This window comes from Rhyacophila brunnea, unplaced genomic scaffold (genome assembly GCF_057557595.1).
Source record: "Rhyacophila brunnea isolate RB1 unplaced genomic scaffold, BYU_Rbru_1.0 scaffold_2, whole genome shotgun sequence".
In the NCBI taxonomy this organism is placed as follows: domain Eukaryota; kingdom Metazoa; phylum Arthropoda; class Insecta; order Trichoptera; family Rhyacophilidae; genus Rhyacophila; species Rhyacophila brunnea.
The window spans coordinates 29,146,090-29,170,844 of NW_028232859.1; the positions used below are offsets into that span (position 1 = coordinate 29,146,090).

Here is a 24,755-nt window from a genome sequence, read left to right on the forward strand (position 1 = left end):
ACAAACTATTCTTAATCGAATCGACAGATACACATATTTTATTTTATTTATTAATGTTCCCGAGAGATTTCATTCGCAAATTTATTCACAAGGTCGTCTCAAAAATTATACCCGTATAACCTAAAAATATCCGTATCGACCAATTATTGTAATTGTAATCATTATTTACGTTAATTACTTAAGGGGACGTTCTACAGAATTGGCCTTGAGAATTGAAAATATGATTTTTTTACATGTGGTCCATAATATCTGGCCTACTAGTTAATATAAAAAGGTCGCGTCAAAGTTGTTTGTGTCAATAAACTTGCTCGACGACTCGATCGACTCATATTTCATATTAATTTCATCAGGGCTGTCGAAGACATAAATCATAAATAATTATAATTTTAAATTTTTATTTATAATATGTATTATTTAAGTTTTGTGCATCTAATGCCGGGTCCACACTGGCAACAAATTAAGTTGCTGGCAACCTCGTTAGATTTTACGATAATTATGATAATTATCGTAAAATTTCTTAAGCAATTATGGTAAGTATCGTACAATTTAATGAGGATGCCAGCAACTTGTTGCCAGTGTGGAAATGACTTAATATCCACTGTGGTTCACGTAGTGGCATGGACCTGGGGTTAACTAATTCAGGAAGTCAACACCCATGATAGAATTTTTTCCAGTTTTGGTTGCATTATATTCCAAAACTCTTCTGTAAAAATCGTTTCCGATTTTATAAATGGAAATTTCTCGGTGTACATAGTACACAAACCTACGAATAAAAAAAGACAAGAAGGAACATACTGATTCATTGCAGTAAAATCTGGCAATCAAATTCGCCATTTTGAAAAGCGACGATTATGCGTAAACAAATATCACGTGGTCTGTACGTGTGCGGCAAACTTCGAATGTGTTTATAATTTTGTGTATTTTATGTTTGTGTATCACGCATAGTCGGCCATATTTGCCGGCCTTTCTGATTGCCGTTATTTGTACACATCTCCCTTCCTGTCTTTTTTTATTCGTAGAAACAAACAGTATATTTTTTTATTAGTTATATGAAGTTGGCCTTGAATCTGTAATAAAATAATACACAGTTAAAAGATTTTGAAATAGAAAAAAACACATTTCCAAGCTTTCAGTTGTACTCACACATGAATTTCATTCGTCACTTAGATAAGTATATACACATTTTGATGTTATCTTGCAAAGTAAACAATTATCTGATCTTTACACTATATATGTACTTACATGCGAATGTAATGTTTTCAAATAATTGATATGGATTATATACCATCGTATTATTTTCTCGTATTATTATTTAACATACTATAATAGTATTTGAGTATCAACCTATGTTCAATTTGAATTGGGTTATAATAATAATATACCCGTATCATTATTATAACCAATCAATAGTATGTTTGCTACGAAATCCACCCAAGTTATCATTATGTACTTGCACAGGTTTGATTAAAAACTATGATGAAATTAACATTTTAAAAATATTAATTCTTATGACAGCCCTGTTTTCTGATCGGCGTATATCTTGCATGTGTTTATGAAATAATAATGTTCAGCGGCCGACAATATCAAAAATAATAATAATCTTTCTTGAAATAAAATCTCCGATGATTAGTGATTTTTGCGAAAAAATCGATTTAAATGAACGTGCTAACGACGCCGAGATCCTTTTTATACTAAATTATAGTTGAATGTCGCGCTTTCAGCCCCCCTTAATAATCATTATATTTTTAATGTGTCTATAAACGAGTATGACAAACAATCGTCATTTTTAACACTTTTCTTTAAAATCAATAGGAAATGATATTTCATATTATTATTAGGTAGAATATAGATAGATGTCATAATAATAATAATCTATAATATTATACACTTTTATCATTCTTGACTTCTCACGATTCCACTGACACTTTGTTAACTTTCGTCACTTAAAAATGTATCCTGTTATAATAACTGAACACATTAAAGTCGTTTATTCGAAATAACATTTATACAAATTTCCATTAAAACTGTTCATTTTATTATCCAGTTATCCGCGCGCATTTTCACCAGTGCTGCCAACTAAAATTTTCAAAGTTCAGTAGATTTTTTGATTTTTTCTTCAAAATATCAGTAGATTGACAAAAATGTATGAAAATCAACGATTGTGTTTGCTGAAAGCGTGCATATTGACATAAACTCACAAGTGTCTTTTAAAAAATCATATAAAAAGTGACTTCATTCATCTTTCATCACAAATATCATAATTTCTTATGTTCCTGACAAAAATTTCAGTAGACATGGCAACACTGACTATGCGATCAACCCAGTGTTGCCAAGTCAAAATTTAAAAATTCAGTACATAGACGTGGCAACACCGACTATGCGATCAACCCAGTGTTGCCAAGTCAAAATTTAAAATTTCAGTAGATTTTGACAAAAATTCAGTAGATTTCATAAAATATCAGTAGATTTTGAAAAATGTGGTTTATTACATATGATTTAAAACTAATAAGAACAACAATAACCAATAATATTAATTTATTGTAAACAATGATGATATTAATGGGTAAAATGGAGCTCTTGGGTAGAGTTACTATGCTTTTTATGACAATTTAGAAGTGTATAACATCAAAAAAGGTCATGCATAAATCGTTTCAAGTTTATTATTAAAAGAATCATCAGTTAATTTACAATTATGGAGAAACACAAATATCAGTAGATTTACTTGAATTTCGAAAAAAAATCAAAAATTCAAGCAAAAAATATCAGTTGATCTACTGAAATTTCAGTAGACATGGCAACACTGGATTATTTCAAAATTTGATAACGTAACATTTTTTTATGGCTGTTAAATGATAATTTTTTAAACCAATGAAACTTATATACATTCAATTAGCTCATATAACCCAAAAATATTTAAAAGGTATTCAACAATAATTGGTGTTAAACATATTATTTAAATCAACCAGGATCAATCCACTGCTGGATAAAGGCCTCCCTAGCCTGATTCTACTCATTTCTGTCATTTGGATTGCTGTATTTATCAAAATCGGTGATATTATATTTATCTACATATTCATATCGTCATCATCATCATCGACCTGAACCAATCCACTGCTGGATAAAGGCCTCCTTACCCTGATTCTACTCCTTTCTGTCATTTGAATTGCTGTATTTATCAAAATCGGTGATATTATATTTATCTACATATTCGTATCGTAATCATCATTATCATCAACTAGGATCAATTCACTGCTGGATGAAGGGTTCCGCAACCTGATTCTACTACTAGCGGTTAAACAATTTTGTGATATTATACCTATTTCTATCATCCTTATCAACATCGACCTGAACCAATCCACTGCTGGATAAAGGCCTCCCTACCCTGAATCCACTTCTTGCTGTCATTTGAATTGCTGTATTTGTCAAAATCGGTGATATTATATTTATCTACATATTCATATCGTTATCATCATCAACTAGGATCAATCCACTGCTGGATGAAGAGTTCCGCAACCTGATTCTACTACTATTGGTTTAACGAATTTGTGATATTATACATATTTCTATCCATCTTATCATCATCGACTTGAACCAATCCACTGCTGGATAATGGCCTCCTTAGCCCGAATCTACCCTTTCTGTCATATGTATTGCTGTATTTATCAAAAGCGGTGATATTGTATTTAACTACATATTCATATTGTCATCATCATCATCATCAACCAGGATCAATCCACTGCTAAATAAAGACCTCCATAATATACTGATTCTACTCCTTTTTGTCATACGAATTTCTGTATTTATCAAAATCTGTGATATTATATTTATCTACATATTCATATCGTCATTATCATTAACATCATCATCGACCTGAACCAATCCACTGCTTAATAAAGACCTCCCTAGCCTGATTCTACTCCTTTCTGTCATATGAATTTCTGTATTTATGAAAATCGGTGATATTACATTTCGCGAGTGGAGAACTACAAGGTTCTAAGTGTTTGTCCTTGACGAAACAAAAGTAACAATGTGGCAGCTTAGAATACTACTTCATTGTTGAGTTTGTTTTTTCAAGGACGAACACTTAGAACCTTGTAGTATTAGGCTCGCGATTTATCTACATATTCATATCGCCATCATCATCATCATCGACCTGAACCAATCCACTGCTTAATTAAGATCTCCCTAGCCTGATTCTACTCCTTTCTGTCATATGAATTGCTGTATTTATCAAAATCGGTGATATTATATTTATCTACATATTCATATCGTCATTATCATCATTATCATCATCGTCATCATCGACCTGAACCAATCCACTGCTTAATAAAGACCTCCTTAGCCTGATTCTACTCCTTTCTGTCATATGAATTTCTGTATTTATTAAAATCGGTGATATTATATTATTCTACATATTCATATCGTCATCATCATCATCATCGACCTGAACCAATCCACTGCTTAATAAAGACCTCCCTAGCCTGATTCTACTCCTTTCTGTCATATGAATTTCTGTATTTATCAAAATCGGTGATATTACATTTATCTACATATGCATATCGTCATCATCATCATTATCATCACATCGACCTGAACCAATACACTGCTTAATAAAGACCTTCTAGCCTGATTTTACTCCGTTCTGTCATATGAATCCATCTATGTGATATTATATTTATCTGCATATTCATATCAAAATCATTATCATCATCATCAACCAGGATTAATCCACTGCTTAATAAAGACCTCCCTAGCCTGATTCTACTCCTTTCTGTCATATGAATTTCTGTATTTATCAAAATCGGTGATATTATATTTATCTACATATTCATATCGTCATTATCATCATCATCAACCTGAACCAATCCACTACTTAATAAGGACCTCGCTAGCCTGATTCTACTCCTTTCTGTCATATGAATTGGTGTATTTATCAAAATCGGTGATATTATATTTATCTACATATTCATATCGTCATTATCATCATTATTATCATCGACCTGAACCTATCCACTGCTTAATAAAGACCTCTCTAGCCTGACTCTACTCCTTTCTGTCATATGAATTTCTGTATTTATGAAAATCGGTGATATTACATTTATCTACATATTCATATCGTCATCATCATCAACCAGGATCAATCCACTGCTGGATGAAGGGTTCCGCAACCTGATTCTACTACTATATTATACCTGTTTCTATCGTCTTTATCATCATTGACCTGAACCCATCTACTGCTGGATAAAGACCTCCCATGCCTGATTCTACTCCTTTCTGTCATTTGAATTGCTGTATTTATCAAAATCGGTTATTGTTGTTTTTATTCAATAAAACGCATTTTTTTTTATAGTACTTATTCCACTTTAATTAATATATTAGGACCGGTTTCGTCCGCCTCAGTGGGACATTTTAAACTCCAAAAATGTCCCACTGAGGCGGACGAAACCGGTCCTAATATATTAATTAAAGTGGAATAAGTACTATAAAAAAAATGCGTTTTATTAAATAAAAACAACAATACAATGCAGTTCCACCATGAATTGACAGTTAACAAAATAAAAGAAAATCGGTGATATTATATTATATCTATTTATATTTCCATTATCATTATGAGCCTGAATCAATCCACCGGTGGATGAAGGCCTCTCTAAGTTGTTTGAATTTCTGTCGGTCATATGAATTGCTATATTTAACAAAATTACTGATATTATATTTACCCATTCATAATATCGTCATTATCATCATCAACCAAGATTAATCCACTGCTGGATGAAGGTTATCCCAACCTAATTCTACTCTTCTTGGTCATATAAACTGCTATATTTTTTTAAATTTGTGATTTTCTATACCTACCTATTGATATCGTCATTATCGTCATCAACCTGTATCAATCCACTGCTGGATGAAGGCCTCTTTAAGCTGATTCCACATCTTTTGGTCTTATAAATTCCTATTCTTATCAGATATAATATGTATTGCTTCATTATTTATCAACATTTGTCTCGATGTGAATGTCCCGCACCGGGAAACTATATTGTTTAAGATTAATTTTTAATTCAAATTTTGATTTTTTAAATATTATTCTAAGGCTGCAAGCATTTATTTTTTATAGACAATGAAACAAAATAATGTTTAAATTATTTTTTTACACTGTTAACCTTCTTCAATTATCTCAATGGGACCGAAAGGAGATTAATATCACGTTATATTGGATCGCTATTTATGATAATCACATAATATATTGCTTTATATTCGAATGATTGAGATGTTTAATTATTTATCATATTTAACTGCACATACTTACACATATATTATATTAAAATTAAAATGTCAGTGGTAGCCCATCCCTAAGGGAAAAATATGGCGCCATCTATGCATACTTCACAATTATAATAAAATACAACACCGCCAAGCCAGTCCTCTTCAGTCCTCTTCAGGAGTAAGCGAGACGCGATGTTGTCATTTTATAGTACCTACCATTTTGACAGGACGTACTGAAATTTACCTTCAATTCTAATTAATTTTTATATTTTTTAAAAATAGTTTTTATTAAGAAATTTGTACTATTAATTTACGGTTTTATTTACTATTGAAATCAATTATGTATCAAATTATATATGCATATTTCTAAACTATAGGATTTTTATGTTTCTGAGGTATTTCAAAATACAGTACTCTCTCAGTAATCCGCCACCCCAAAAACCAGACAAGTGTCCAATCAGTGAAAGCGGGGGATTATAGTACATACACATACAAAATATGGTAAAAATTAAAACAGGTAGTATGTAAAAATATTTTTTTTTTTGAGAAATTTGTACTAGCAAATTACGGTTTTATTTATAATCAAAATCAAGTATCTACTAAATTATACATATTTATAAACTAAGTTTATTAACTAAAAATCATACAGTAAATCACTTGACACAACCCGTTGTCCAGTGAGGCAGATATTCTTGAATGGTCCAAGATTCCTGGCTTTCCATATGACCAAAGGTTCAGCTTGTGTTTCCCGGTTGCATTGGAGCACGGTATAATTATTGTGATGCAGTCCTTGGGCACTTTCCTCCTTGGTGCATTACTGTCGTCGCGATGAATGTACGTTTTACGAGGGAAATGTTTCCAAAATAAACCCGTCTCATCTATGGTGTATACTACGCGGCGGACTACTTAATTTGATGAATATGAATACCGGCAAATTATAGAGCTTGATTTTGTGCTTTCAACTAGTATAGATAATGGCGGATTATAGTAGTTGTCGGATAATCGAGCGGCGGATTACTGAGAGTGTACTGTACAAGAAAATAAAAAATGAGAAAAAAACACAAAATAATTAATTCAAAATTTATTTAATAAAAATAAAATATAATATAATAAAAAGTTTATTTATCATTTTAGCTAAATCTCTAAAATTTTGGTGTAAAATTTGTTAAAGCCGTTCGCAACAAATCTGTCAAAAGCTCGTTTGTTAGCTGTGAACGATGTTTTGATTTTACAAACTTCATAGAGGAGTACAACGATTCACAACTATAATAGGCAAGCAGCTTTCTTTATTAGGATATTTGAATTCTGGCACCAGTTTCCAAAATTTTATTACAGTATTTGACTTGTGCTGCATTAGTACATAATGCCTGATCTTCTTTTAAATTTGTAATGACTGTAATTCCGCAGCTCCTCTTTCAGCAAGTATTAATAATTCAGACATCGGAAATACGTGTTTCTTTGACAGTTGCACTCATATCCTCGCATCTTGTCACTTACAACATTTAGAAAGGAAAACTCACGAAAATACAACTATAATAGGAAAAGAAAATACATAATATAAAATATATTTTTATTAAGAGATATGTTTGCCCACATCTGTTCTATACCATGAATATTATGTAAATATATTTAGCATTATTCAATTAGTTACAAAATACTAAGTAGCTAATATGCAACAAATAAATAGTAGGTAAACATGTATTTTTTCAATAGCGTCCCTATAAGCACGTCACATCACGCCACTGGTGCTTACTGTTTATTACAGGTAAATGAAAGTTTTTTCAGTAAGTACCACATAATGGATAACTAAAAGACTAAAAAGTAATAAATTTCCATTAATATGGTAGATACCTAAAACACATCTTATCGTACCATCCCCAAACGGAGGTCGCCCACCATCAGAGTAATATTTGCTTATCATCTGCTACCCGGAACTGTTCAGTGTAGCTGCACTAGGACCAATCACGGATATTCTTCAGTCACAAAATGCGACATTGTCCCCTGCTGTTTTCCGTTGATCTTTCTGTACTCTTGTCCTCTCGTAATGTGGCCGAGGTACTGTTGTTTACTGGTTTTGATACTACATAGAACATATTGATCCTTTCCAATTCGATTGAGAATGTCAACATTTGTTACCCGGTCGCTCCAAAGAATTTTGAGTATGCGTCTATAGAACCACATCTCGTAAGACTCAACTATCCGTGACATCTCTCGGTTTAGCATCCATACCATAGAAAAGGATTGAAAGAACATAACACTCAATCATATCCAGTCTCAGATCTAGGTCGATTGCTAAGGAGGCGTCTGATTTTGAGAAAGTCACTCCTCGCTCTATCTCAATTCTTGAATCAAGAAAAAGAAAAGACAAGAACTGAGATACATCACATCACTGTGTAGTTAAAATAATAATTTAAAAACATCTTCAAGCATAGAGGTTGGATCAATTTGTGATACCATGCATTGCCATCTCGTGTCTTTTTCTGTTATCGAATCGTGCAAACCTTTTCTCGCAAAATCGACAAGCCAGATGTTGCTCTTTTGTGTGACATAATAGGTGTCTTTTCAATGCCGAATTACTCACAAAACTTTTTTCGCAACGCTGGCAATGGTAGTTTTTCGTATTGGTATGCTGCCTGAAAAATAAAAGTGCACAGAATACCAACAATGCTTCGCTTCTTGTTATAAAAATATATATTTGTATCTATGTATGTTATTAATATCTTAATATATCAACATAGATGAACGACATGCACCAGGGATTTTTGATTAAATTCACATTGTTAAAAATTTATTACGTAAATGTTTACCATTTCTCATGAGTAATTTTGGCGGATATGGTTTTAAACATCTTCTCACAAAAGCCACACGAATATGGCCGTTCGTTTGTATGCGTCCGAATATGAACTTCTAACTGATACTTAGTAATAAAACTTTTACTGCACAAGTGGCAAACAAAATCTTTCAAACCACTGTGGAATATCCTGCAATGAAAGAAATACATTATAAAGCTGAAATGATACGAGGGTGGGTCAATAATTCCTTAGAAAAAAGCATTAAAACAGTTTTTATTTTTGTATTTTTTTTTTATTTCTCAACATAATCTCCTTGGAGCTCAATACACTTGGTTAGACGTTTCTCAATTTTTTTTAAACCGTCAGAAAAATAAGTTTTTGGAAGGTCCTCAAAATAAGCATTTCGTCCCCTTATTGCAGAACTAGCCTAACTGATTTTTTGTGATTTTTTTTTTATTTGATGGAAGAATTCCTTTTTTTATTCTCTATTTGGTGTCAGAACAGGCTTATCTGAATTATCAACATAAAAAAAGTTATCAGCTTAGATCATTCCAAGCCTAAATTCAATCTTAAAAATATTTTGGAACTAAATTAGCCTAACTGACGTTAAGCTAGTTCTGCACGCAAAAGTACACCTACACGTTGGCAATATCGCCTCTTTCTATTGCAGTTAGGATTTATTTGTACTAGTTCGCTGTCAATGTCAACTGCCAACGTAATTACGCTGATGCTGTAATTACCGACAAGTATTGCAATTATTCTATGGACCATCTAGTGGCTCCTTCCACATCTAATTCGGTTGATGATGATGAGATAGTTGACACATTTTCTACCGAAATCAGTGGCATGACTGGAGTTCAATCAACACCAAATCGATTGATCCCGCTGACTCCAAATAACCAAGGAGAAATCAGTGCCACAGTGGCCCACTTTACATTAGAACAACGAGGTAATTATGAGTTTTATTGTTCACTTTTACAACAAAAATAAACACTTTCTTGACTGAAATAAGAACTGCAATTTGCTTCTATCCCGCACATTAGTTCAATGATGTATATATTTTCAGACTCTGTAATCATCGACAAGGTTTGCAATAATTTTATGGATGATCAAGAGGTTCTTTCGACATCTGATTCCTTTGATAATGATGGGAAAGTGGACCCATTTTCTACCGACAGTGGATCAGACTATGAACCACCACAGCATTCACTATCATCACGCAGTGATGAAAACTCATCAAATGGTATTGGTAATATTGTAAATCGACTTTCAGCACCTGTCCTAGAGGTGATTAACTCAAGTCAAGCAGGAAAAAAAAGACTAGGAAAAGACAATGTAATGAAGCTCTGTGGCGCAGAAATGTAATAAAAAAGCAGCGAAATTCTGGAAACAAATTTATAAACTGGAAAAACAATGTAATATGTGAGCGTCAAATGAAGGAACCCTCTCCTCAAACATGCAAATTTGGTTGTTCTATAAAAATTACCCAAGAACAGAGGGTTGCAATATTTCATCAGTTTTGGAATTTAGGTGATATAAATTTACATCAACGTAAACCGCTTCGTTGAATTTAATAAAAAAAAATAACTACAATTGATATAAGTGAAGGTAGAGAAAGAAGTCATCGTAAAATGACTGACAACTCAAATTTTCTTTCAGAAGATCTTAACATGATTAAAATATGCCAATTGTTTTTAAACTCATTGAGCATACGTTATCAAATGGTTAAGACTGCTGCAAAGAATTCATACCACCTTAATTCAAGCACGGTTGCTGATGACAGCAGAGGGTCGCAGAGGATATTTGCGGTAAGCGACCACATGAAGCAAAACGTGAGGGATCACATTAATAGCTCTTCTACAGTAAGCAGCCATTATTGCCGAAAAAAGACCACGAAGCAGTACTTGGATGCAGCATTAAATATAACAAAGGTGTTTGACCTATATAAAAAGGACTACGAAGAAAAAGGCTTGACAGCAGCCATTGCTTTAATGTACCTACATATAGAGGCATATTTTGTAATGAATTTAATTATTCTTTACTCCGAAGAAGGACCAGTGTGACTTTTTCTTGAAATATGAGCAGAGCAGTAATGAAGAAAAAGATATTATGAAAGCAGAATATGATACTCATCTAAAAAATAAAGAAATTACCCGAAAGTTAAAATAAATGTCAAGGAGCAGGCAAACTTAAATAAAACGTTCCTATTGCGCAACAACAAGTCTTACAAATCCCAGAGCAGAAGCCGCACAACTATACTATAAACATAAACGAAAGTATGCCACATACAATCTCAGTATTTATGATCTAGGATCACAACAAGGTCATTGTTTTATGTGGCATGAATCAATTGGAATGAGAAGAGTGTGTGAAATTTGGAAGCTGTGTCTTTGATTTCATCAAACAACAGGTATCGGAAGGGATAAAAGAATTCATATTTTTTTCAGATAATCGTGCTGGAAAAAATTGTATCCATTTCATGTACTGTGTGTACATGTTCTGTGCGGCCAATTTCTCTTGTAAAATAACACATATCTTTTCAGAAAAAGGTCACACGCAGAATGAAGTTGATTTGATTCATAGTGTTATTGAAAGGGCTGCCAAGAAAATACCAGTATATACACCGAGCTAGTGTTATTCAATAGCACGATCAGCATGTAGGAAGAGACCCTACACCTACATTGCTTGAAATCAACAACGAAAAATTGGGATAAGGATGAACGTGGAGTCAAATTTTCTTGGCAAAAGATAAAACGAATCTCAGTAATGCCAGAAAATCCACACACACTCCAAATCGAGTACAACTTTGAAGATTCGCCTGCACCAGTTAATACAGCTGAGCGTAGCCGTGGACCACTAATTCAAAAGATAACTGACTTCAAATTGATACCAGTAAGAAGTTCGGTCATACCAATAGCTAAGCTAAAACATTGTGACCTAATGTATCTTTGCCGGGAGAAAATAATCCCTGTTGACTACCATTCTTTCTATACAGGACTGATCACCTCACCACAAGAAGTGAATAGGGATGAACCCGACAGTGATTAAATTAAAAATAATGCTTATGAGTAATAGGTTTTATTGCCTTTTCATTTATATAACTTCTTGAACTTTAACTTTCATTAATAACTACAGTATATTATAAGTACCTATGTTCATTGAAGTGTTTGGTAGATTTTGTGAATAAAAAAACTAAGTTGTGAGATTTAATTTTTATTTTGTAGTGGTATACAAATTTAACCTAACTTCCTAATGCGCTTAAAGTACCATTTTTATTGCCTTATGTTTGCGTTCAAATACTTTAACTCAATTAAGATAGTTCTGATCTGAATTATTGTAGTACAACTATATCCTAATAGTTATGCAGAACAAGCTTAACTCAAATAAGATAGTGCTGATTTCAAATACTGTAGTGCAAAAGTAGCCTATCTGCATAAAATATGTGACGGAATATACTTTTTGGTATTTTTTTTTCACATAAACAAAGCATTTAACCAACGCATTATCATACGAGGGTGGGTCAATAATTTCTTAGAAAAAAGCATTAAAACAGTTTTTATTTTTGTATTTTTTTTTTATTTCTCAACATAATCTCCTTGGAGCTCAATACACTTGGTTAGACGTTTCTCAATTTTTTTTAAACCGTCAGAAAAATAAGTTTTCGGAAGGTCCTCAAAATAAGCATTTGTCCGATCGATGACTTCTTCATTTGAAAAAAAACGTTGTCCACTTAGCCATTTTTTTAAGTTTGGGAAAAGGAAAAAGTCACTGGGGGCTAAATCTGGCGAATACGGTGGGTGGTCGACCAATTCGAACTTCAATTCTTCAATTTTAGCCATTGATCGTAAACATGTGTGAACACGGGCATTGTCCTGATGAAAGAGGATTTTTTTCCTGTTTAAATGAGGCCGTTTTTCTTCAATTTTGTTTTTTAGCTGGTCCAATAAAGATGCATAATAATCCCCTGTTACTGTTTTTCCTTTTTCCAAATAGTCAACGAAAATAATTCCACGTGCATCCCAAAATACAGTAGCCATAACCTTACCAGCTGATTTTACAGTTTTCGCCTTCTTTGGACATGGTTCGCCTTTCGCAATCCACTGCTTTGACTGTTCTTTCGTCTCGGGAGTATAGTGGTGTATCCATGTTTCATCTACAGTCACAAAGCGACGGAAAAATTCATCCGGATTGCGTTGCATGAGCGACAACAGGGCTTTAGAGGCCACCACCCTATTGCGTTTATTGTCGACTGTGAGCAAACGCGGCACCCATCTTGCAGAAATTTTTTTCATGCCCAATTTGTCATGTAAAATAGAAATGACGCTACCTTTTGAGATCCCTGTAACCTCAATTATCTCACTCAACTTTAATCTTCGGTCACTTAACACTATATCGTGGATTTTATTGATCATTTCTGGTGTAGTCACCTCTACAGGACGTCCTGAGCGTGGTTCATCCTTTGTTGATGTACGACCACGTTTAAATTCATTTAACCAGTTATAAATAGTTGCAAGTGAAGGAGCAGATATGCCGTGAACTAAATCCAACTCATTTTTTATTTCCTTTGCTGTTAACCCTTTTATATTAAAATGTTTAATAACAGCTCTAAACTCAATTTTCTCCATTTTTGTAAACAAGCAAATTTTTTTTTTAAATGTACGAGAAACACACAAACCCGACCAATCTGATTGAAACTTCGCAGCATACTGAATCGGTAGTGCCGCTGCATGAAAACAAACCGCTTACAGTACTAGTCGCGCCACCTGTCGGCTTTTCTAAGGACTTATTGACCCACCCTCGTATATTTAAATCAATTTTTTTGTATTTACAGTTTTCAAATTAATGACGAAATAAAGTTTAAAAGTGCTCTCCTGTAAAATGTCTAAAAATCAGTTAGGCTAGTTCTGCAATAAGGGGACGATTTGTCCGATCGATGACTTCTTCATTTGAAAAAAAACGTTGTCCACTTAGCCATTTTTTTAAGTTTGGGAAAAGGAAAAAGTCACTGGGGGCTAAATCTGGCGAATACGGTGGGTGGTCGACCAATTCGAACTTCAATTCTTCAATTTTAGCCATTGATCGTAAACATGTGTGAACACGGGCATTGTCCTGATGAAAGAGGATTTTTTTCCTGTTTAAATGAGGCCGTTTTTCTTCAATTTTGTTTTTTAGCTGGTCCAATAAAGATGCATAATAATCCCCTGTTATTGTTTTTCCTTTTTCCAAATAGTCAACGAAAATAATTCCACGTGCATCCCAAAATACAGTAGCCATAACCTTACCAGCTGATTTTACGGTTTTCGCCTTCTTTGGACATGGTTCGCCTTTCGCAATCCACTGCTTTGACTGTTCTTTCGTCTCGGGAGTATAGTGGTGTATCCATGTTTCATCTACAGTCACAAAGCGACGAAAAAATTCATCCCGATTGCGTTGCATGAGCGACAACAGGGCTTTAGAGGCCAACACCCTATTGCGTTTATTGTCGACTGTGAGCAAACGCGGCACCCATCTTGCAGAAATTTTTTTCATGCCCAATTTGTCATGTAAAATAGAAATGACGCTACCTTTTGAGATCCCTGTAACCTCAATTATCTCACTCAACTTTAATCTTCGGTCACTTAACACTATATCGTGGATTTTATTGATCATTTCTGGTGTAGTCACCTCTACAGGACGTCCTGAGCGTGGTTCATCCTTTGTTGATTTACGACCACGTTGAAATTCATTTAACCAGTTATAAATAGTTGCAAGTGAAGGAGCAGATATGCCGTGAACTAAATCCAACTCATTTTTTATTTCCTTTGCTGTTAACCCTTTTATATTAAAATGTTTAATAACAGCTCTAAACTCAATTTTCTCCATTTTTGTAAACAAGCAAATTTTTTTTTTAAATGTACGAGAAACACACAAACCCGACCAATCTGATTGAAACTTCGCAGCATACTGAATCGGTAGTGCCGCTGCATGAAAATAAACCGCTTACAGTACTAGTCGCGCCACCTGTCGGCTTTTCTAAGGACTTATTGACCCACCCTCGTAATTCTACAATACTTTCACATCGAAAGGGATTTGTAGACTGTGTAGTCATTTGGCACAATGTCATTCAGTTCTAAGTTGTTTTTAAGTTTTCACTAACACACACATATGTATGTAGAAAATAATTAATAGTGTGATGTGAGATATTACATTAAGGGCTCATACGCACTAGCGGCAGGCCGCCTTGCGGCTAGCCGCAGTGGCTAACTGCGAGTCGCGGTTGTATTCGCGATTATCCGCAAGGTGGCTGACCGCGGGGACAGTGGTTACGTTAGCGGCTAGCCGCAGTCAGTTTCAAAATGAACGTGACTTATCTTGGAGTTCTATTAGCTAGCTCAGGATGTTTGAGAACCCAGATAGATCAAATTATAAATACTTGTCTGAACAGTTTTCGAAATAGGACACTTAAAGGAGGGGCGAATCAAGTGAGAATGGTTATAAAATAAAACGTATCGGAGATTTAAATGTTTTATTCCCCTCCTTGTTTGTTAGTACACTCATTTAATATTAATTTCAGAAATAAAATATTTGGGCGTTCATTTAGGAACCACTGCTTTACTATAATTCTTCTCGTTTATTAGTACTCATTTAATATTATATTTTATAAAATAATTAAATTAAATATTCGGCACATTTCATGTTCCATAATATTATTAGCACCTAGTATATTATGCTAGGTCGTTTTTCTACGTGTATAAATTTTTCCGTGTCGAAATCCATATCGGAATAAGTTTTTAACAAAAGCGGTCAGCCGCTGTCTAACCGCCTAGTGCGCAGCGCTCCGCGGTGCGGTAGACCGCGGGCAGGCCGCGCTGTGCATGACAACCGCCGAGATGTAGTGCGTATGGTGTAGGCACTTTTCATACAAAAAACGATAGGCGGCCTGCCGCAAGTGCGTATGGGCTCTAAAGTATTTTATTGCTCATCAATCCTTTTGACGCTAGCCAATTATTATATACCTTCGGCAATGGAGGTAGGCTGTTAAGATTTGACATAAATAGTGCACACTCATACTTATTTGTTTTCATTCTAAGAATACAATTTGCAGATGGTATTGGTTAGTTTCTAAAATTTAATTAAACCCTGCCTCAACCAAACCATAACAGTTTAGGTATGCAATGAGCGATCCGACAAAAATAGTGCACATTTTTATCATGCTTATTTGTTTTCGTTGACACTATCTACATTGTAGTCTTAGTTCAATGAAAACAAATACATTTGACTGCAAAGTTTAGTGTGCACTATTTATGTCAGATCTTAACAGCCTACTTCCACTCTTCGCAACTGTTATATACCTAATTAGTTGATTAACTGCGGCAAAATTGCAAAAAGCATGTATATGTTGTAAAGATATATTATGATCTTAAGGCGATACTTCAGTGAAACGGCAAATAATTTTCAACTATAGACGTGACGAAATTTTGGACTCGCTGGCACTCGGAGACCGAACGTCGAGGTGTGAATACGTCATTTTGTTTCGTGATGGCGACGGGGTGTAAAGATGACTAAAAACGTTACCCATTTACTTTAAAAAGAAAACATGTCAATGAATATATTATTATTGTTACTAATAGAACAATAAACAAAACATTAAATGGACGCATGTTGGATATATATGACAAATTTTATTTCGTTCGGCATGCGTCATTTGCACCCGCGACCCGCAATCCGCGCATCGCCTAGCCACGATCTTTTTAGACCATGCCTCAACGGAGGTATAGCCTTAATCAACTTCAATTAAAACACAGGTAGTTGCGTTTCATCACCAAAACAGACACAGGGAAATCACAAGATGTAGTTTGGAATAGGATACATATAAAACCCACAAACAACCCAAAATCGATCAGATGCTATCCTATAAACTGAAGTAATACTAAAATGAAGACAGCAGGGAGGAACGGTATCTTGGCAGCTCAACCACATACTCAGGGTTTCAGCTCTTACACGGTGGCTGAGTATACCTACCCAATATGGTATAAGTTCACGTATACGAGACAAGTGAATACTGCACTCAATGAAATCTACCTGATCGTGAGGGGTCTATGACTTTCACAAATGGACTAGTGCTTTCAGGAATTGCCCCTCTCTATACGCTGTACCCATGGTAGAGCATACCCAAGACAATACAGTGAAATAGGAGTTCTTCGATAACGAAGAGAAATGCCAAGCATGGAGCACCAATTTTTATGCAAGGCATGGCCACTAAAAATGCAATTTCAATGAAATCCTACAAATATACATAATTTGAAAACACCTCAGATATATACATACCAGAAAAAATAAGACAATCCAGCGGATCCGGGGTCAAGTCCGGCCAGGTGTCATATTTTTTTCAAAGATTTTTCCTAGTGGTTATATCTGAGATAGTTTTATAATAACATTATGTATGTTTAACAAAGAATGTTACGTTCTTAATTCTTATGCCATTGAATAAGAAACGTTGAATAAAAAAATAGTTTTTGAGATCCAACAGGTTGAAGAAAGTGATGTTATCTTTGTTAACATCTGGGGTGACAACCCTGTAGCCATTAAAGACCTCAACGCAACGAAGAAGATAATTGGGTTTTTTCTTCACATTAAAAAATAACAGTAAAAAAAAATTACAATCATTGTATAAAACTATTATTGTTCTAAAATTAATAATATGAGGATTTACATGCCTGTGGCGATCCAAGCCATTCATACTTAAAAAAGTTTTAGTACATCCGTCTAGGCCGCAAGTAATTTTTTCTCTATCTGTGGAATGTGTATTTTTATGAATGCTGAGTTTCGCTTTTGTATTGAAACATTTTGTACATATATCACATTTGAATTTAAATCCCAGCCGATGCATATTTTTGTGGTCCTTCTCAACTCTATAAGCTGAAACCCAATTATTATTGCATATTAATTTCTAGTCAATTCAAACTACCCATAGAGGTCGGTATCCACTTAATGCGTATCATATCATCCAGTGATATGATACAATATAACAGTCTGACTTGTTTCCCTATCATCACTGCATATCCATATCAAAACAGAGTTGTTCAATCTAACCATCAATTCCAATCTGTTTATCTCTGCAGCTTATCAAAGTGTAGCACATTTTTATGGTGCTTTTGACAATTTGAAAATGTACAAGAGAACATAATGAAATAATATTTTTATTGATTCGGTTTTAATTACTCGACAAAAATGATTGCATTTTTTTATATGGATGGTTAAAAAATAATTTTCTTCGGTATGAGATTGGAAAAATAACTTAATTTAAAAATCACATAAGTACATCATTTTCCTCATGTCCCTTTATTAACACCTATAAAGAAAATTACCATAAATAATAAATTAATACCAGAGTATCGATACTGATATCGTATCAACAGAAATGTAGTAATATTAGCGCATCTCTCACACGGATGCGACAGAAGAAGAAGAAGATCGGTCAAAAAGTATTAATACTTTTAATAGCCAGAAATAATTCTCTCCAGAGTGGCATCACTCACACCACCACCACCACCGGTGTGTTCCAATCAGCTCGGTAATATATCAATTCCAAAACCATGATTTTTCCACACATGTAAACTATTTTTGGATAGCCAACAGTAATATAAGAAACTCCCTTTTGCATGTCCGATGCTATCACTTATGCCCAACCAAAAAATGTATATTTTCATCATGGAATAATTTTTGGAAACATCTTTTTGGCACAATAAATATAAAATTCTAAGCAATTTAACTCCATCAAAAACTCATTTTCGCCAAAATGTCACTAATGCCTTTTAGTTTAGCAGCCTCGATAATACTGAGTAAAGCTGGATGGACAACGATACACCGGGAAACCAAAGAGAGCAATGTCAGCGTACCGCCATAATAATGATAATATCCTGAGTAAGAAAGTCACTGCGTCAATATCCAGTCATTTGGTATGTTTTTGGTCCCAAATCCCTTTTATCTTCCTTCTTACTCCATTGCTGCAATACAAAAAGGTAGCCCTTTGCCCCAGTAAAAAATAAATTAAATAAAATCACAATCGCACATACTCGAATTATAAAAATATGTAGGTCTGTACACCCAACATAACAAGACCGAGTATTCAATAGAGCAATAATGCTACCAGTCTACGCTGACATAAGAAAATGACATTTCATCAGTTGACAAAAAACTAAGAAATAGCCGATTGACCTCTCCATCACATATCTTTGTATCACATTTCGCGATACAGCAGTCCACACTGATACGATATGCGGATACTCAAAAAGTGAATACCGGGCCCTATTAGTAGCGAATACAAAAATTCATAAAAATAATTTAGAATAAAATATAACAAAATTATGAAGAAGTAATAGGTAATGAAGAAAAGAATTTCAAAAATAACATAATAGGTGCTCACATTTTTGACACATATCACAAAAATACTGCTTAATTCCTAAATGAGAATCCTCATGCGCAATAAGGTGACATTTAAACTTAAAAACCTTAGGACACAAAGAGCATTTTAACGCTTCACGCTTTGCAGTTTCTTTGGGCTTTTTAAATTCTTTACACACCTTCAACTTCTTTTTCAATCTCTTGTCTGATTTTCTTAAATCTGTAATAATAAGCAGGTTCATTAGACTTCACTTACACAAGAAAATAAACTTACTTTAATCTTACAAAATTAATTATTGGTTTTAAAAAAATCTTAAAATATACGTAACAATCTTAGTGTCATAATATGGCTTGTTATGTATTTGATTTATGTACACGTTGGCAGAATAGTTCAAAGACATGAATGTGAATTTACAATAATGTACCCTTATTGAAAGTAGCAATATTTAAGTGGACATATTATTAGAAGAATAGGACAATTCTAGCGAAAAGATAAATGCGAATGTGGAGTATGCATTGTTCAACGATTTAGGAAAATATCATTTTCAACCACATTCACTCATATACAAAAAACTGAAATTTGTATATCCCTTTTATTTTTTGATACTGCGATCACTAGTAAGTGAATATGCTATGCAGTTATGCAGATATTATAATCTGCCTTCTCTATGCGCAATACAGAAATCCACCAGAAAACTGATTTGAAAATCAACCCGCATCCAAAGCGAACAAATTTATTTTGAAATCCTGAAAAAGTAACAATAACATTTAATGAAATATTATATCAGTAACTAACAGTATTATTACGTCATATCATCTAATAGTTAAGAATTAAATGATAGTTTTACCTTGAGCTTAAGTTACGCAGGGAACTTAAAGTTAGATGGACAATTTAAACAAACTTACCAATTTTTTCTCGTTCTATTTGTGTGTCATCATTATCATTTAAATTAATTTCGAAGTCGTCAAAATTATTCAGTATGCCAATATCACCATTATGATAGTTATCACTACCCTGCACATCTTTGCCTACTGAAACTTTGACGGTTGGTTTCTTTTCATCCTCAATAATGATATCCTCTTCTTTAACTGGTGAAAGACCACCATCTTTATTGTTCGGCAATTGATTTCTTTCAAAATTTTCTTCGAATTCCACATCCAAATCATCTTCTGTTTTAACCAGATCGATGTTGATGTCTTTTACGGCATGTTCTAATAATAGAGAGAATGATTTTTCGCACAGAATTCGAAATTTGTATGCGGAACATAGTTTTCCAATACATTGAGGGCAGATTTGTCTCGGCAATCCGTCTAATATATTAACCTGGAAATAATACATGTAGGTATATAATTATATGAAAAGGTCTTCCATAAGTATGATGACCAATGTTGCCAACCGTACTATAATTATAGTATTTGTACTATAATTTTGGTCCGCGTACTATGTACAATATAAAACAGGTATAGTACGCCCAAAATACTATAATTTTGAATATCATACTATAATTTAATATAAAAGTACTATAATTTCGCATTTGCTGTCGCAATCGAGTCGTCTTTGAAAATTAGGAAATCTGCGGCCCGCAGCGAAATATTTTTCCTTAAAAAAACGAGCCGACTATGAAAAATCGGGAGCCTGCGGCCCGCGGCGAAATATTTTTCCCAAAAAAAACGAGCCGACTATGAAAAACTGGGAATCTGCAGCCCGCGGTGAAATATTTACACACTCTACTAAATTCTCCGTTATTTTTACAAAAAACTTATACATTTTTAACAAATGACAACGCGTACTATATTTTATTCCCAAATACTATAATTTTGGAGGCTCTGTACTATAATTCCACTTTCAAAATATGGCAACACTGATGATGACCATAATTTTCTTGAAAAACATACCTGAAAAGGGTCCATAAAAAGAAAAAAATGGATTGTAAATATTATATTTTTTAAAGCCATTTAAATTAAAATGACATGTTGAAGTTTTTTTAAATGTTTTGTGCACAGAAAAGGAAAAATCTAGACAATTAAAACAATGAAAAACTACCAAAGTACAATATCCGTTGATAATATAAAAATAAAAGGTTTCACGACTTTTAAATATTAAAATGAGATACAGTCGAACTTGGTTATTACGAGGAAGATAGGACTGACTGAATTTGTTTGTTATAAGCATTACTCGTTATATCATTATATAACATTTTTCGCGCCACATTCTATTTCAGCATAGAACATAAAAATTCTGAAAACCATTGTAAAAATCCCCGAAACAAGCATGGCATTCAGAAACTACAAAAGAAGTTCTTTATTGTAATAAAGTGCTGAGCCGCCGGCGCTGGTAGGTACCTACTGACTTCACAAAGCTTGGATTTTTTACATGCAATTTCAACCATATGCGTGGATACTTTTTCAATGTTGTCGCCGAAAACACCAATTAGGTACTTAGACACTTGACTAGTGTCATAAACGTAATCCGATTCCGGCGGCATCCATCTAATTAACTGCCCGGTCGAATTTTATTGCTTAGGGTCGAAAATGTTGTTTTTAAACGATCGACACATTAACAGTTTTGCTCGGTATACCCGAGAAGTAGCTCTTTATAAAAGTGAATAAATGTATGGAGAAAATCATAAACTAAAATGTCAACGAATGTTTCCTCATTACATCCGAGATCTTGCTATTTCCATGATCGTAATAGCCAAGTTCAACTGTATTGGTAAAAAATCATTGTAATGCAATTTTACTTCTTAAAACAATCACCTACGTTCATATAGAACTAGAAGCCTTAACCTGCTTCATCATATAAAAATACACAACTTAGCAACAATTAAAATCATGTAACATTTACATTGAAAATACCTCAGAAACAGACGCTACACGATGATAAATTGGATTCCAGCCAATGTGCTTTATCAATTGAACCACCCGTATCCTACCTAATAATGACGAAATTAACTAGTAGTGAACCGTTAGAGGTTCCTTAAGTTGAAAAACTTTGCTCACCTAGATTTGTCCGAGGATATTCTTTATTAATCGAAATCCAGAAAATAGCCAATGGAACATCGGCAAAGTTCAGTTTTAGCTTCCCGTCGTTTCTCGATTCAACAAATTTCTCTCGAATTTATAGGGAAAGCGCTTCTATAGAATTTTCGGCATTGGTTACAAAAGGGTTTCAAATCTAGTAGTATTGATTGTATGAAAGTAATGATGAAATTTCTTTTGCAGCAAAGTTAAATATTTTTGAGATGGATCCAAAATTAATTGCTTGTTTTCAATCGTGGTCTGGTAGGTCCTTTGGTACATTTGTAGAGATTCTTGTATTAACTCCTTCTAATTTATCAGAGCACGTCTTTTTTGTGTTTTTTTCGAAGGAATGCTTCGCGGCACACCGGTTGCGGAACACTGGTCTAAGTAATGAATATCTACAATTATCACTTGCCATTCGTTTCATTGTGTAACTTCTATTGAATTTGGTTGTGCAAACATATACATATTATGTGTCTTATCACTAGGGACCGGATTTAAATGCTAGAGTATGTTTTGTTAGGGTATATGCACAGCTATGGGAGTTGCACCGAAATCCGTTTTGAAAGGCGCAGAATCCAAAAATAAAATTTTATTATGCATATAAATGCATATTTGAGACGTTAGAGCATATTTGAGACATTGGTGCATATTTCATAAATGAATGTATATTTTAGGGCTTTTGCATTCATAATCTTAGTTTTTTTTAAATTATTTTATCGAAATATAACTAAATTAAATAGGTAGGTAGATAGTTTAGATGCACTTGCATTTTTAATGGCATCCCCGGGCTGTGGATTTATCAGAAAAAGTGAGTGAAGTCAACTCAGGCTATTTTTGTGGGGCCCGAGCTCAGCGAGATCGGAGCATTTCGGCCCCCGCGTCAAGTTGGGCTCGATTCCAATTTTTAGGGGCCCAAAAATTCGGCCCCGCAATTTCATCTTCCTTTATTTAAATTTTCTGCAATTGCAAGTTGCATATAAATCTGCTCCCTACTTATCACTAAGATTTCAGCACTTAGCCCTTTTCAATTGATCAGAATATATCAGATTTTGTTCGCTGGTAACAGGACCATTGACTTACCAAACAGGATTGGCTTTTGGCTAAATTTACATAGATTTTTTTGATATGATGATTCATACATATTTTTTGATTGTAAAGCATTCTGAGCCATTTATTGTTTGACGTAATGGCATTAAATGGTATGTAATATTCAATGAGGAATCGGCTAATTACTATGGAATGGTTTCAACCAACGAGATTTTATATTGGGTTTGCCCAAAATGGTGGTGGACAATGTACGGTTTTAGTTTGTGAGAATGTCTCTATGAGCACAGCGAAAAAATCAAACCTCAATATTTTTAATTGTGTCATACGTGTCAGTACTTTGGTAAATAGTACTTTCTCAAGTAATAATAATATCATAGAATGACTCAACCTATGGATAAATGATAATGCTTAACTGCCAAATTATCCGGATCACGATTTTCGTAACGTCGAGTAAAGAAAGAAGGACACACGGTGGAAACCCAAAAATCTACTATGATACAACCGTGAAAGCCTCAAACATTATATCACGATTTTCAGTCACAAAATCGACGAAAAGGAAGAAGAAATAATATTCCATTCACACAATTACTGATTTTTTCATTGGCGAGGGGGGGGTGTCCGGATTCGATGCATCGTGTGGGAGTCTGCACATAGATTTGGGCCTACTAACGAATACTTAGGTAATTAAAATCATGGTGAAATACTAAACATAGAATAACATCGTAGCGTATTTACCGTGACAGTAGCACAGGCTACAACCATATCTGAACATAACATCATTTGTTCACCAATCAACTTTTGAGTAGTGAAAATTGATGTTAAACAACCACTTTTTAAACAAACTAGGCATGCGTCCTCGAAACGCATTTTGAATAATAAAAAATGCCCTATACAATAATATATTATAGTGGTCGATCAAGGTTTATAAGTACCGCATATTATTATTTATTGGATCATTTTCGTATTTATATTTACATTTCAAAGAAAAACTGATTTGACGTTTGACAACTGACCAGTGTTGCTATCTTGTTTTTTAGTAAAAAATAGAACATCTTTCCGACAATGTAAAAACCTCCGCAATTTCCGCAAAAAATATTTAGGTTTATATGGCATTTCCTACGAGTCCTTTATTTGCGCGATTTGAAAATTTTCTCTTCGGAACCAAACTAAATTTTTCTTTCTAAACGGCCAATCGAAGATTTTCTATAAGAGGATGTTTTATTAAATGAATATAATAATAGTATAACT

At 33.9% G+C, this 24,755-nt stretch overlaps 1 protein-coding gene across 2 annotated transcripts; it reads right to left on the reverse strand.

Moving 5' to 3' along the window:
• Positions 1 to 7,821: 7,821 nt before the first annotated feature.
• Positions 7,822 to 24,533, reverse strand: LOC147072164 (uncharacterized). Of its 2 annotated transcripts, none has more exons than XM_085947385.1 (6): positions 24,243 to 24,533; positions 20,343 to 20,760; positions 19,459 to 19,656; positions 17,750 to 17,951; positions 9,069 to 9,242; positions 7,822 to 8,894 (listed from the first exon to the last, which is right to left on the reverse strand). In XM_085947385.1, the coding sequence occupies exons 1-6, from the start codon at positions 24,372 to 24,374 to the stop codon at positions 8,702 to 8,704; spliced, it is 1,317 nt and encodes a 438-aa protein (XP_085803511.1). In that variant the 5' UTR covers positions 24,375 to 24,533; the 3' UTR covers positions 7,822 to 8,701. The 2 variants fall into 2 exon arrangements, with proteins under 2 accessions (XP_085803511.1, XP_085803512.1); XM_085947386.1 differs by having other exon boundaries at positions 8,193 to 8,603.
• Between the last annotated feature and the right edge of the window lie 222 nt (positions 24,534 to 24,755).